The following is a 13,691-nucleotide window of genomic DNA, read 5'->3' on the forward strand; positions in this document are numbered from 1 at the left end:
GTCTAAGTGTCATAATAGACTGCTTTATAGGACTTAACTTTATAGGACCAAACATAAAAGCGTCGAATCTAAAAGTGTAACAAAAAGTTTGAAGGACGCTTTTGAGCGCCTTCAAAAGTTTTTTATGGAACTTATAAAATAAAGTGTCGTATTAACTATTTTATATGATATTTTTAAGTACCCTATGAACACATCTTTTTATAGTACATTTGTTTTTATAAGATATTTTTTTTCAAATAGTGTTCTATAAAAAGCTATTTTAAAATATGCCTACAAACACTTGTTACGACATCCAAAAACATGCTATAAACTTATTGTTACATTTTTAGATAAGATGTTTGATTGTTCAGTCCTATAAATTTAAGTGCTATCGAACGGTCTATTTGAACACTTGCACATTTTTTGGCATCCTACAAACCTATTTTTGTTGTAGTGAGGATTGCGAATCTTGTTGGCAAACTGCGAAAGGGAATATAAAAATGATGCAACTAAAAGACCTTAAGATTAAGGTTCATCAATTTAAGACAAAGTAAACATACATTAATCAATGGCCATAGCTTCTGAACTCCCAGCAACATCCTCCACAATGTTCTTGTTCTCGTACATCGCCATTCGCATTTCCTCCACCATACTCTTTTGCTCTTCCTCGATGGTGTTCTGTAACTCATCCACCTGCATAACATATCAAGAACATTTTAATCTTTTGGAGAAATAAGTAAGATAACTCATTTGGGAATGGAAGATTGTAACAGAAACAATATGTGCAAAATGCCAGTGAAAGATGGCATAGAAAGGCTGCTCTTATAACCCTAATGCGTTTGGTATGCGAGACAAGATCGTCTCATGTTTGATGCAACATTAGACTGGGATAAGATTGGGCAAGACTGGACTGAGTGGAACAAAAGTGCATTATTTTTGTCCCACAAAAAGAGATGGAAAAAAAATCAAGATGGGACAAGATTGATATATTATTAAACTACCCGTATTAAATTAAAACCCTAAAACTTCCTAAAAAGGTCTTTCAACTGCCTACCTCACTCTTGATCAAGTCTTACCCAGTCCAATACGTCCAATCATGTCCAGTCCCGTTTGTGTACCAAAAGCACTCTCAGAAAGCCAAGGTACGTTGGTGAATCGGGATCAGGATTAATAGATTAATTAATATCCACTGTATGAATGTGCAAAAATACGACAAATCAACCTAATTAAGAAGTTACCCTTGACTGTTATTATGCTAAGAGCATTTTAACAGTTGTAACGAACATAATCTGCAAACTACAAATAGTTTATTAGAACCACTGGTTCCCATAAGCCTCAGATCAATTAACCTTAGAATCATATCGCCCACAAAAAAATAAGAATGAAGTGAATGTATCCACCTTCACTACCATGTGTAGTTATCATATATTTCCTTTGTTTCATCCCATGTGTGCATACTATAGGTATTTATTTTCCACTAATATGCATTTTTTCCTTATTTAACAAAATCTTATGTATGGAAGATTTTCTAATTTTTTTCTAGCTTAAATAGAAGTAGCAATTCCTTGGTTCTTGTTAATTTGTTATATAGCTATATGTTAGTGTTAACACAATCCAGATTTGTTACTAATCAGTCATTAGTAACTACGGTATTATTTAGTTACTAGACTTCAACACTAAAAAGCACATTGCTTCCTGTCATTTATTTATGGGAAAAGTTCAAAAAAACCCAATGGACTTTACTGTTTGGAACGATTAAGTCCTTGGACAATTTTTTGGAACAAATAAACCCTTGGACTTTCTAAAATCTGTTAAATAAATCCTTAGATTTTACAAAACCTATTAAGTCAGTCCTCATTCCTTGAAATGGTAACCTATAACCTGAAGAGAAGGTAACTTATTAGATTAAAAAAAACTTAAAAAATCATTCTCCCTCTCGCTCCATCGCTCCCTCCATCGCTCCCTCCCCTCCCATCTCCTTCTCCCTCTCGCACACCGTCATCTCCATCGCTCCCTCCACCTCCGCTCATCGCCGCCGTACCAGATCGTTGCCGCACCACCTTCGCTCGTCAACGCCGTACCAGATCGTCGCCGCACCACCTCCGCTCGTCGCCGCCCCTGTCGCTCGCTAATCAGGTTTGCTCCAGATTTCTTTTTTTCTTCTTCTTTGGTTTCTTCTCCGCCGTTGTAACATCAGTTGGAAAACCAACGACGCACCATCTGTTAGAATCGCACCCTTGAAATCCTGTCAGAAACCTAGCGATGACCTCTGGTTTCAAACCTACCATCGATTCAACAGGTAAGATCTCTCGACTTTCAAAATCCAATCTATTGTGATTATTTTTGCTTTCATCTCTCTTTTTCATATGATTATTTTTGTCTCATAGGTTTCATGTCTCTGCTGTGATAATTTTGGTTTCATTGGTGTCATTGGTTCCACAATGCAAGTTATTCAATCTATTGTGACTAGTTTGGTTTCATTGCTCCTTAGCCATTCATGATAACTACTACCTGATGGTATTACCTTTAATTGACTGTTTTTTGCATCCTATTTGAGATTTTCCCACTCCCTTTCTATCTAATAACAAGATTTTCTTCCACCAGTTTTGCATCTAAAAAACATTAGAGTCAAGATATGTATGTGTGCTACTAACCAAATCATACCACACATTAGGTAACAGTAGCCTAGATTTATGCATACTTGCTTAATTGTGCTGCTAATTAACTTGTGTGACTATCTAATGCCACTGACATTTCCATATATGTAATTTACTAGAGAATTATAAGGAGGTGCTTGGTTTGATGGTATGGTTTGGGGGGATTTGAACTTCTAATGCTCTCCCATTGTCAATTCATTTTATTAAAGCCTTACTCATATCATCAATCTCCAAAAATAAGCACATACTTATAATATAATTCATTGTTGCTCGAGTGATAGGAGAGACAAAATAACTTTTAAATACAGGAAACTTGAAACCATGCTTCAAGTTGAAAGGGAAGGATATAATGTATCTGCTTGATTTTCCTATGGGACTTGTTGCTTACACTTTATTTTAAATATGGGAAACATTTTTTATGACTATTGCTTACACTTTATTTTTATCATTAAAGACATCTTCAGGTGTGAAGGCATCATACCGTATTCAATTTCAAGAGAGGCTGTTGTTAACGATGAAGACCGTGATGAAGATGATACTACTGTTGGTGATGAAGAACATCATGAAAGTGGTGATGTTGTTAGACATCAAGAAGGTTTACAAGAAAGTCAAATGGCTATATCTCCACCAGAATTTAAAGTGCAAATGAAGAATAGTTCATACCATGACCTTGACATAGATTAGGCATTACTTTGGTATATTTTAGCGCAACTTTTGGTATATTTTGGCGTAACTTTTGGTATATTTGGCGCAATTGTTGGTATTTTTTGGCGCAACTTTTGGTATATTTGGCGCAATTGTTAGTATTTTCTTTGCGCAACTTTTGTTACATACTTTGGCTCAACTTTTGTTACATACTTTGATTCAACTTTTGGTATATATTTTGGTTTAATTTTTGGTAAAATTATGTCCAAAATTTGTATGCAGATTATTATGCTTTGGATACAACTTTTGTATATTTTACGAATAGTAATGAGAATGGTATATTTGTTTTTTTTAATGTAAGTACTTTTTTCGTTCAAAAAATATTTATGAACTTGATCGTTCAAAATATGAAAATCCATTGTTTTTCGTTCATTTTTCACTAACAAAATGTATTTAACATATTTTAGAAAGTCCAAGGACTTATTTAACAGGTTTTGTAAAGTCCAAGGACTTATTTAACAGGTTTTGTAAAGTCCAAGGACTTATTTAATTGGTTTTGTAAAGTCCAAGGGTTTATTTGTTCCAAAAAATTGTCCAAGGACTTAATCGTTCCAAACAGTAAAGTCCGTTGGTTTTTTTTGAACTTTTCCCTTTATTTATTATATTCAACAATTTAGATAACATATATTGATCAATTAGTAATCACACGGTTTTGTATCTATAACTTATTTATCGATTTGTGATGCACCAGTTGTGAAGGACAGCAATGTTTTCCTCATCAACTTGGAAGATATTTTGTGGTCTTCGGTGTTAAAAAGACAAGATGATGAATTTCTAAAGTGATTGACACTCAAAGTTTGTTTACTTCAAATCCTAGGATTTTGTTAGGTTTTTTACCGTTTTAATGCTACCAGAATTTTAAACATGGAGACTTCAGACATTTCTGAAGACGGGCCTCTGATAGGAGTTATTGAGATGGACTAGGTAGTAGACTAGGAGAGGGGCTTTGTAGCTAGCATAGTCAAGAGCTGGAGAGGTAGAGGGTGGGGGATAGGGTTAGTGCAGCCAGCCGTTAGGTTACCAGCGTGCTGATGTGTGGTTATGTCTACTTGTACCAACTTCTAATATGTTGATGTCTACTTCTAACCTGATTTTCTTGTTGTTTGATGCTTGTTTCTTGTTTCACATTCTGTTTTTCTGACCTACTTTTGCTATTTCCTCTATTCCTTTGATAGAAGTTTCTCTTTATTCCGCACACCTTTCATAAGCGGGGGTTTTTCACATAAACAACCGCTCTACTCTTTAAGATAGAGGTTAAGTCTACATACATCCCCACCAATCCCACATCCAGGTGGGATATACTGGGCTAGTTTGGTTTGATTTGGTCCCCAATGGTACCAAAGATTTCCTAACACATCATAGATACATTGGTGAGCCAAGCATTGCTAAAATGAAACAAATTGATCAAGTTAGGATAGTTAAGAAGCAGCCAAATTTAATATGCAACCTCTTTATTCTCAAAAAAAACTGTTCTTAGTAAAGCAAGCACAGGCCTTGTACCACATACTAGTTGAGCTAAGGTAAAAATGAAACCCAATATAAATACAGTTGTAGCACATACCCTGGACAAAATGTTGCATGTGTTCTTATTTTGAGGACCTAGTTATAAAAAAACCAAACCAAACGAACCCAGTATAGTATATGCCCCCTCGAGGTGGAGTCTAGAGAGGGTGTACACATTCCCCACCTCTACCACAAAGAGTAGAGCACCTATTTCCGTGAAGACCCCTTGTGAAAAGTTTGACAAAGAGAGAAAGACAGATATGATAATGTTGAGATACCCCTCATCTGTTTTGGTATTATCACCTAGAGTTAAGTCAATAATTAAATTGACTGATGGACAAGGTCAGAAGAGTATTATTGGCTGATGGATAGGAGTGCCAATGTCATCCTAATCAGAACTGTTGGTTCTTATTACATGTATGTGCTATCAACAATATGATATGTTTTGATACTCTTATCAAAGTCGGCAAAATTAACCATCTATCCTGGAGCAGTAGAAGTATGTAAAATAAATTAGTCCATCAAAGATTACGAAAACAGATAAATGACGACAACTTAGGTCGTACACTTTAACCACTCTTCCTAGGGCATCTCATGATAAGGGAGCAAACTCCACTTTTGTACAAGTACATAGGATTCATGCACAAGAGAATGAAGAGATAGAGAAGTACATTACTGTCAAGGGAAAGAGAAGGCTGATCAACAGACTATCACATTCATCTTCAAATTGAACTCAATAGCATCCTTAAGACTTCAACTTTCTATCCCCAAATCTAAATAATGATAGAAACAAAGGTGGGCTGAGAGAACTAAGCATAAATGTTCATAGTTAAAAAGAAAAAAATCTCTATCTAAGTCCATTCCAGTCCTTATGATAGTAGTAATAAAAAACCTTATTCTGTTCAGAATGGCAAACCAAATACATTATTGAGCAAAGGATTTAGCCTCTCGAGAGGTTTGTATCATAATATATACAAGTCGGAGAAAATTAAAAGCTGTGCTAGGAGGCCAATAGTTGTACATTATATGGAGTAAATAATGTTTATTTACATGACAGTAAAAACGTACATTTGCAATGAGAATGTTGAATCCCAAAGTTTATACATGGCCAGGAACGTTAATAGAAATTCCAAATTTCCGATACAAAATTCCAGTATGTCTACTATGGTATCAGAATAACTTTTAGCGCTGGTGGTTCTTTGCAAGATGCTTGATTTTCAAACCTCGAAACAAGGCATTAATGCTTTAACGTATGTTTCATCCTTCTAGGCATAGTAACTAATCAAAGTAGACAATATTTTGCATATGCTACAGATCTTATTGCTCGCTTATCCAAGTAGTATTGAAGGCAATCTCTCTCCTACATCTAATTTTCAGCTGGAATAATTGTAACCAGACAATTTTTCGCAATACCACAGATCATATTTCTCGCTTATACAAATAGTCTTGAAGGAAATCCAGCTTTTACATGTGATTTACAGCCTGAGTAACTCTAACCATAGTTAACCAGTAATCTAGTATACTAAATCCATATGTGATTTATGCCTACAAATCTCACTGAAGAAGAAAAAAGAAGCACGAAAACCAAATTTTAGAAAACAAATGAATCAGTTTTAGGCAAACATCGTATATAACAGATGGACAGCAGTGTATATTAGCATAGAACTTCAAGAGAAAGGCTTGTACACGGGAAAAAATATTCAGAAGAATACAGATCGTAAGATATCCTTTTATCGGCTTACCTACTTACCAAGAAAATGAGAATAGAGATTAATGAGCCTCTCCTACAGGAGACTTGACATGGTATGAAAGGCCAACTCTTGTTTTTCTGATCTTTACTTGTGAATTACATTTTCCTGTTGTTTTAACTCTCCCCTTTGAAACTCTTGTCATGTTATTTCGAGTCAATTATTAAATCATAATCTTCTGTAAGGTAATTACCATCACTTATGTTTCTTTTCTTATTTTACCATGTTGGTTGATAAATAGCCCAGTGAGATTGATACGTATCAGTTATTGCTATATGTTTAACATAAAGCTTCTAGTGACAAGTTTTTTTACTTAAGATTAACTAGCATGAAGAAAATTTACAAAAGCAATACTCAAAATAGTGGAAGATGCTTTAAGTCACAAAACTCGGGAAAGACTCTTTTCAGACACCAACATATTCCCTGTCCTATTTCAATCGCTCTAAATTTAAGATCCCCCAATGCCATAACACTGCATGCATGTGGCATGGGTTTGAATTTAGGATGTAATTGGAAGAATAACTTGCAGGTAGTCTATTACTAACTGCGTCCATCCATAAGTTTTACATGAAGGCATCATGAACATGTTGATTACAGTACAATACAGACCAAGATTAATGTAGTTATCAATGTTCTCTCACAAAATAATGAAATTCATACAAGTATTGATCGTATAAAGCATTCATTTTAACTACAAGAAATCGAGACGTACCTCTCTCTTTGGAACAAAGCTTCCGGTTGAACTTTGAAGGTAGGTGTTGGTCATATGTAGTTACGGTCTTATGATTATTCATTTAATGTAAACTGAATTGAGGTCCATGTCATATGCACATGAAGAGACAATGGTGAAAAAGCAACACAGGACTAACTAGGCAACTTAAGTAGTCCAATGGCACAATATCATAATTCAAGTTGAATGCTTACAACTGATATGTAATAATAGTTCATACACACTTGAGGGCTTTTCCTTATCAAACCCACACTGCCACAAATGCATATTAACACATCAATGTATCCATATCCTGGTGCTTAGGCGTACAAAAATAATTGAGTCACATAAGTGACCTACAAATCATCTGTTCTATACTATTTTACGCTTATTAACTTTGAACTGCTCTTAGAGTGGTAATAAAATCCTGATAACATGCTACATTGTTTCTCTTAACCACCTAATACAAATCCACTTGCTATATTATTGAGCTATGTACCATCATGCCTTCAATTTTAAGTACTTCTTTCATGCATCTGCTCATACTGACCAACAATTTCATTTCAGGCATGCTCTTTATGTGTAAGTTGTTGTTGTTGTTTTGTTTCTCAACAGACCACATTAAAGTATTAAACAAGCTGGTCTTCAGGTCATCACATCTCTTCAACCCTTCATGGTCACATATTAACTATTGAGCATGCTTGGTGTATTGTTCACTACTGAGCTTGACACAACACTTGTGAATCCTAATTCTAATGGAATTATATATGCAATAGGACAAAAATTCTAGCACTTTCGAAGACTTCCTAGCACATCAATTGAGGTGTAACCTAAGCTTTTGACATACTTAAAACAACAAACTGCTAGGGAACCAACTGGCATTCAAGCTATACAAACAGAGTGCCTCAGCATACCAGTTATGAACAGTCGTAAAAATTTGAACCCAATACATAGACCTTTAGTACAGAAGTCCTTAATAGACACTTATGGGCCATATTTTTACAATCAGGGTTCCACCTCCCAACCTAATCTTAAATCGAGCCACTGGATACTCCATAGAGTCCACATGAAACAGGACTTCAAACATTCTAGGAACGAGGTTCCAATGCATTTAACTTTCTCTGTCTAAGGGCCAAAAAACATAACTAACTTCATATAATGTTCAATTAAGTAAACAGCTATAGCCATGAAGACACCAGCAACAGCCTTGAAACTACAAAAATTGTTCCATAATATCAACAAACATATGCAGTACACCAACACAGGATATATGCGGTTTGTACCTCCAGCCAACTTCAAATTATTTGGGACCAAAATATAAGATCAGATGTTGTAGAACAGTGGTATGAGTCTTATAGGTTTCCAAGCTGGGAAAGTCTTCTTTTGTTTTGTAACATTTGCTCAAAAATGTACAGAATTAGCAAAACAGGTCAAAAGTTAGGTTAAACTTCATCCATTTTCTACCACAGTGAGACCACAAATTAAGAATTTGGTACCTTCTGGTTGGATGTGGTAGAATAAGCTGCACCTTTTGTGCCCAAATAATAACTTTCTATATGATTTGAGAACTTTGCACTTGAATAAGAGTTGGTTTAACCTTCAAAACTCCTTTCTTAAAAGAACTTGTTGACTGGTGCAAGGCACAATTAGTTTATATATGTTTACTCGATTAGCAACATGAGTTTTGAAGTAAATTAGATAAACTCTCTTAATCTAGTCAAAAAATTTCAACCAGGTCACTGAAGAATAATAAACAAATCTGAACAGAATGATTGGTTTAAACTCTCTGCATTTTATAGTTACCAATACGAGGAAACATGACCTGCACCGTGCAGGTACTTGAGGGTTGGTTGGGATGCCTCTTCCCTACGACTCACTTTGAGAGAGTGATCATCATTAGGATCATAGAGATCTTGGATCAACAGACCATCATATATGGAGCGGTGTGCAAGCATTTGGGATTCTAAAGCAGGAGCCTTTGAAGATGCAACTATTTAAAAGTTAAACATTCATGAGAATGAAATAATTTTCCGCATAAGGTAGAGTTGGTTTCTTATCTTTTCTTCTTTTTAATTCAAAGGCAGAAATAGATACACATTAAAACATGTATACTTTGGATATACAAAGATGGTTAGTGACATAATTCTCTACATGAACTAACTAAGATAAGATTCTGTTATATGAACAAGGTGTTCCTAAAAGGAGGAGCAACATGTGTCAGAGACAACATCTAGACAAGAAGGACTATGATGCCGACTTAGTTTTAAGATCAGAAGGACTATTTGTTATTCAGTATTTTCATTTTCAAAATTCTTCCGAATGAAATACAAGTTTCAGGCCATGCAGTTCTGGAGATAGTTAAACTATGCACGTCCAATTTCTCTGGCTCTCTTCAAAGTGTTATCAGATATGTAAAAAAACCAACAAATAGCCAGCATTTTACCTACATTTACCAAGTTAAACAAGAAAAAACGTTCTGTTTGGATGTCATGAAGTTAGTAGCCTAGTACCAACAACATTGGAAACTGTGTACTGCTACAGTTAATTTTTGACTAGAGTGCATGTTGCAATATTAATTGTAAGAAAGACATCATGATGAGAAAACAAGATTCTACATCATGTGAGAGAACTAAGAGTTATATGAATTGGTGTTCGTTTAGTTTGTATTAATATATTTATTATAAATATTCAGAATTGAAATACAATCCGTCAAAAATTTAATGAAAACAAATATAGATATATTCAAGTTTGTTTCGGTTAATGTTAAATGGTTGAATTACAATTTGATTGTCATCTAATCCAAAGCTGGTTTGGGATTCCCCGGTTGCCATTTACAGGCCTGCTAGGAACCCAAAGCACCATGTTGGTAATTTGGGTTTGCGAAAGAACCTCAAGCTATATGGTGTGTCTACTACAGCAACAGAGCTTCTAACACCCTCTTAGAAAGTATAAATCAGAGATAAAACTATTATATCACTGGTCCATGACTACCAAGAGCTATGTAGTTTCCTCTATTTCTATTTTGGGCCAAGAGAACCCTACACATATAACTCGTCCTTGAGAAATCAATTAGTGCACTGTTACCATATGCCAACTATAATGCAAGCATCACATAGAATAACAAATAACATTTTAAGGACGCTTACTATGCAAAAAGTACATACCACATGCAACAAAAGAGCAAATTGCTTTTTACGAAGTTCCAGTGTCCTTGAACTTGCAGTATTCTCTGCTTCCAATGCTGCAATCTCCTTCTCCAGTTCATTAATCAGCTTCTGAGTCTCATATCTGGGCTGCTGTGCAGCAATCAACTTCCTAATCGTCTCACACTCCTCCTTATGCTTCCTCTCCACCTTGCTCTCCTCAAGTTGCCTCTTCAAATCCTCAATATCATCTTGTGCCTCCACTATCTTCCTATTAATCTCATCATTCAACTCATTGAAATTCTCCTTCTCTCTCACATTTGCATCAATAACTGCCTTCGTCTTCACCAAGGGGAGCTCAAAAGTCTTCAGCTCCTGCAAGAAAGCCTTGGCAAGCCTCTCACAATCAGCAAAGTTCTCTGCGTCCTTCTCAGTTTCCAGAGCAAAAGCAGTGAACTTCTTTTGAAGCTTTTTTAAAGGAGGTTCACCCCTTGTGGTTGTTGTTCGTGTGAGAAGCCTATGTTTGATAATCATATCATCTTCTAGGGCTCCAAATGCATAGTGTGCAGCTCCACCCGTTGTTTCTCCCCTACCACTAACTTTCCTAGGTTTCAACATTTAGCTAAGCAAAATTTCTCTGTTTGATTTAGCCCTGAAATTTTGATTTTTCATCGAATAAATGAAACAAAAAAGACATCAACAGAAATCGAGATATTCACATATGACCTAATTTCTACACAAACGGCATCACGATCTTATGAACCGATTCATGAGGAAGGAGAGAGGAGGAAGAACAAGAGAACGCACCTTCGTCTGTGATATTGCAGATTCTGAAGAGTAGATGAATACGCGAAGGGCGGCCGCGGCCTTTTTCCGGCGGTAGGAACAGAGCATCAAGCGGTGGAGGTGGCCATCGCAAAAGATTTCTAATTTTGCGGTGGCCTTTTAAGGGCATAACGCTTATTTTCAAAATAAAATGATTTCCGTAAACAAAAATAAATATAATCACGATTTATTAAGGTGACAGTTTGTTTTGTTAAGAGGTGCTGAAGTCTGAAGTCTGAATTTACTTTTGAATTTTAAGAGGTGGTATTGAAGTCTGAAATCTGAATCAGTCAGATTGTTTGTTTTTACGTCTGAAATCTGAAATCTGAATCAGTCAAACTGTTTGTTTTTACGTCTGAAATCTGAATCAATAAGACTGTTTGTTTTTGTAAACTGACAAACTTCTGAAGTCTGAAATCTGAATCAATTCATTTCAATTAAATTTAACTGAAATATCCAATCATTTAAACCATTTGTAAACTACCATATACTTTTAATACATTCAAAAATTCAATTGAAATACGTCAATTGATTCAAAACACGAATAAAAGTCTCATAACAACTAGAATCAATATTCATTTTGTAATTGTGTCRCAATTTCTTCTCTTAAACTAGCCATATATGTTTGGTCAGCGGCACTCCCATGCGATTGAATCTCTTCAGCCTCATYCTCGTCATCGTTYTSTTGTTCGTTGGTTTGATCATACTCAGAAAATAGCTCATCACTTAAACCTTCCTTCCGTATGAAGTTGTGAACCGCAAAACATGCAATAACAACATCACTTTGAACCTCAAGTGTAAATGGTGTCATTCTTTTCAATATTGGAAAACGTGCTTTCAGGACGCCATAAGAGCGTTCAATAACATTTCTAAGTTTTGCATGAGAATGATTAAACTTTTCATACTTGTTCATTGCTCGTCGACGACGAAAGTCTCCGAGCCAATATCTAACATTACGATACGGCGCCATAAATCCTCGAGTATTCGTATACGCAGCATCACATAGGTAATATTTATCTGAAAACAATAAATAAAATGTTTGTTCAAATGAATATAGCAAATATATTACCAGTAAAATCAATTATATACCTGAAGGAGGAAATGGAAATCCAATATCACCATTTGTTAAAGCTTCAGACAAAATTCTAGAATCATGCGCAATTTCTTCCCATCCGGCAACAACAAATGTGAAAACCATGTTGAAATCACAAATTGCTAAAACATTTTGATAACATTCACCCTTTCCTCGTCCTCTATATAAATGTTGCTCTTGAATAGGGACGACATCATGTATTAAAGTTCCATCCAATGTTCCAATTGCTCCCTACATTAAAGCTAAATAGTCAAAATAAATTTATTAAGGAAAGTTATACAAATATTATTGAATTATTATTTACCTTAAATATTCGTCGTAACCTTCTATTATTCCCAGGGATGTCTGGATTAGGATTAAATGATGTAGGAACTATGATCTCTTTTGCAAACTCCATCATTTTATCCAACACTTCATGAAAAATTTTATGAATTGTTTGTGTTGAGTGCTGGAACCTGTTTTTCAACACTCTATAACGTTGATTGTGACCTATAATCATCAGGAAGATAGCCATTTTTTCTTCGACCAATATATGTTTGCTATCCGTTAACCAACATTTTGCTTTAAAGTAATCACATAATCGAATGAAAGCTTCACGGGACATTCGCAACAAGTCAATACATTGCCGATCACTACCTTCAAGTAGTTCATTCGTAAATTGACGTCCAGTCATTGCAGACATATTATCTCTTTTCCTTTTTAAACGCCTTTGTCGCAAGTAGAACATATATAAAAATACGACGATGAGAAGTATAGTTCTGTTATTATTATCCATGATAAACCTGTTAAAAACATAAATAAAATTAAAATATAATGAAACTTCAATATCAAACACATTACCAAATAACATGTTCAACTTCCAAAACACATTACCAAATAACAACTTGTTCAACTTCCAAGTTTGGTTGCCACTTTCACCCAAGTCTCCTTGCGAAGACTACCTCCATTTCGACCCACTTTATGGACCTCTTCTATACAAGTCTCTAGAAACCGTTTGGTAAGTTCGTGTGTCCACTTCACACGCACATTATCATCCATGACTAAATCAAGCAGAAAAGATAAAAAAAATAGCAGATTATTATAGCACATAACATAGATTACTATAGTTCCTCTCATGAAAGTAAAATATGAAAAAGTTCAATAGGATTTCACACCAATGAACCTTTTATCCAAATCAGTTGGGATTGGATTAAAAAGGTCTATGAGATCCTATAATATAGGATTAAATAATGATAGCATTAGAAGGGGGGGGGGGGATTTATAGTCTGTATAGTCAAAGATTGCTGCCAAGATCCAAAAGTTCCAACCTTTGACATCTTGAGACCTGTT

General features: G+C 35.2%; 2 protein-coding genes across 5 annotated transcripts; both read right to left on the reverse strand.

Annotated features, from left to right (window-relative positions):
• Positions 1 to 453: 453 nt before the first annotated feature.
• On the reverse strand, positions 454 to 11,355 carry LOC112516638 (THO complex subunit 7A-like). 4 transcript variants are annotated; one of them, XR_003069615.1, is made up of 5 exons: positions 11,252 to 11,352; positions 10,466 to 11,096; positions 7,305 to 7,396; positions 5,516 to 5,617; positions 583 to 672 (listed from the first exon to the last, which is right to left on the reverse strand). XR_003069615.1 is itself a non-coding variant. In XM_025123802.1 (3 exons), the coding sequence occupies exons 1-3, from the start codon at positions 11,336 to 11,338 to the stop codon at positions 541 to 543; spliced, it is 585 nt and encodes a 194-aa protein (XP_024979570.1). In that variant the 5' UTR covers positions 11,339 to 11,355; the 3' UTR covers positions 454 to 540. The 4 variants fall into 4 exon arrangements, 2 of the variants coding, with proteins under 2 accessions (XP_024979570.1, XP_024979569.1); XR_003069616.1 differs by lacking the exon at positions 5,516 to 5,617 and having other exon boundaries at positions 589 to 672; XM_025123802.1 differs by lacking the exons at positions 5,516 to 5,617; positions 7,305 to 7,396 and having other exon boundaries at positions 454 to 672; positions 10,466 to 10,831; positions 11,252 to 11,355.
• Positions 11,356 to 11,837: 482 nt separating this feature from the next.
• LOC112516818 lies at positions 11,838 to 12,759 on the reverse strand. Its single transcript, XM_025124051.1, has 3 exons — positions 12,667 to 12,759; positions 12,359 to 12,593; positions 11,838 to 12,286 (listed from the first exon to the last, which is right to left on the reverse strand). The coding sequence occupies exons 1-3, from the start codon at positions 12,757 to 12,759 to the stop codon at positions 11,838 to 11,840; spliced, it is 777 nt and encodes a 258-aa protein (XP_024979819.1).
• Positions 12,760 to 13,691: the final 932 nt, after the last annotated feature.

This window comes from Cynara cardunculus (genome assembly GCF_001531365.2).
Source record: "Cynara cardunculus var. scolymus isolate 2C chromosome LG 8, CcrdV1, whole genome shotgun sequence".
Taxonomy (NCBI): domain Eukaryota; kingdom Viridiplantae; phylum Streptophyta; class Magnoliopsida; order Asterales; family Asteraceae; genus Cynara; species Cynara cardunculus.

Bases quoted from the DNA above. Each gene is read 5' to 3' on its own strand.
- LOC112516638 (XM_025123801.1), bottom strand. From the start codon at position 11,062: ATGTTGAAACCTAGGAAAGTTAGTGGTAGGGGAGAAACAACGGGTGGA. The intron at 673-10,465 runs GTATGTACTTTT...TATGTTATGCAG, and splicing joins TTGCTCTTTTGTTGCATGTG to GTGGATGAGTTACAGAACAC.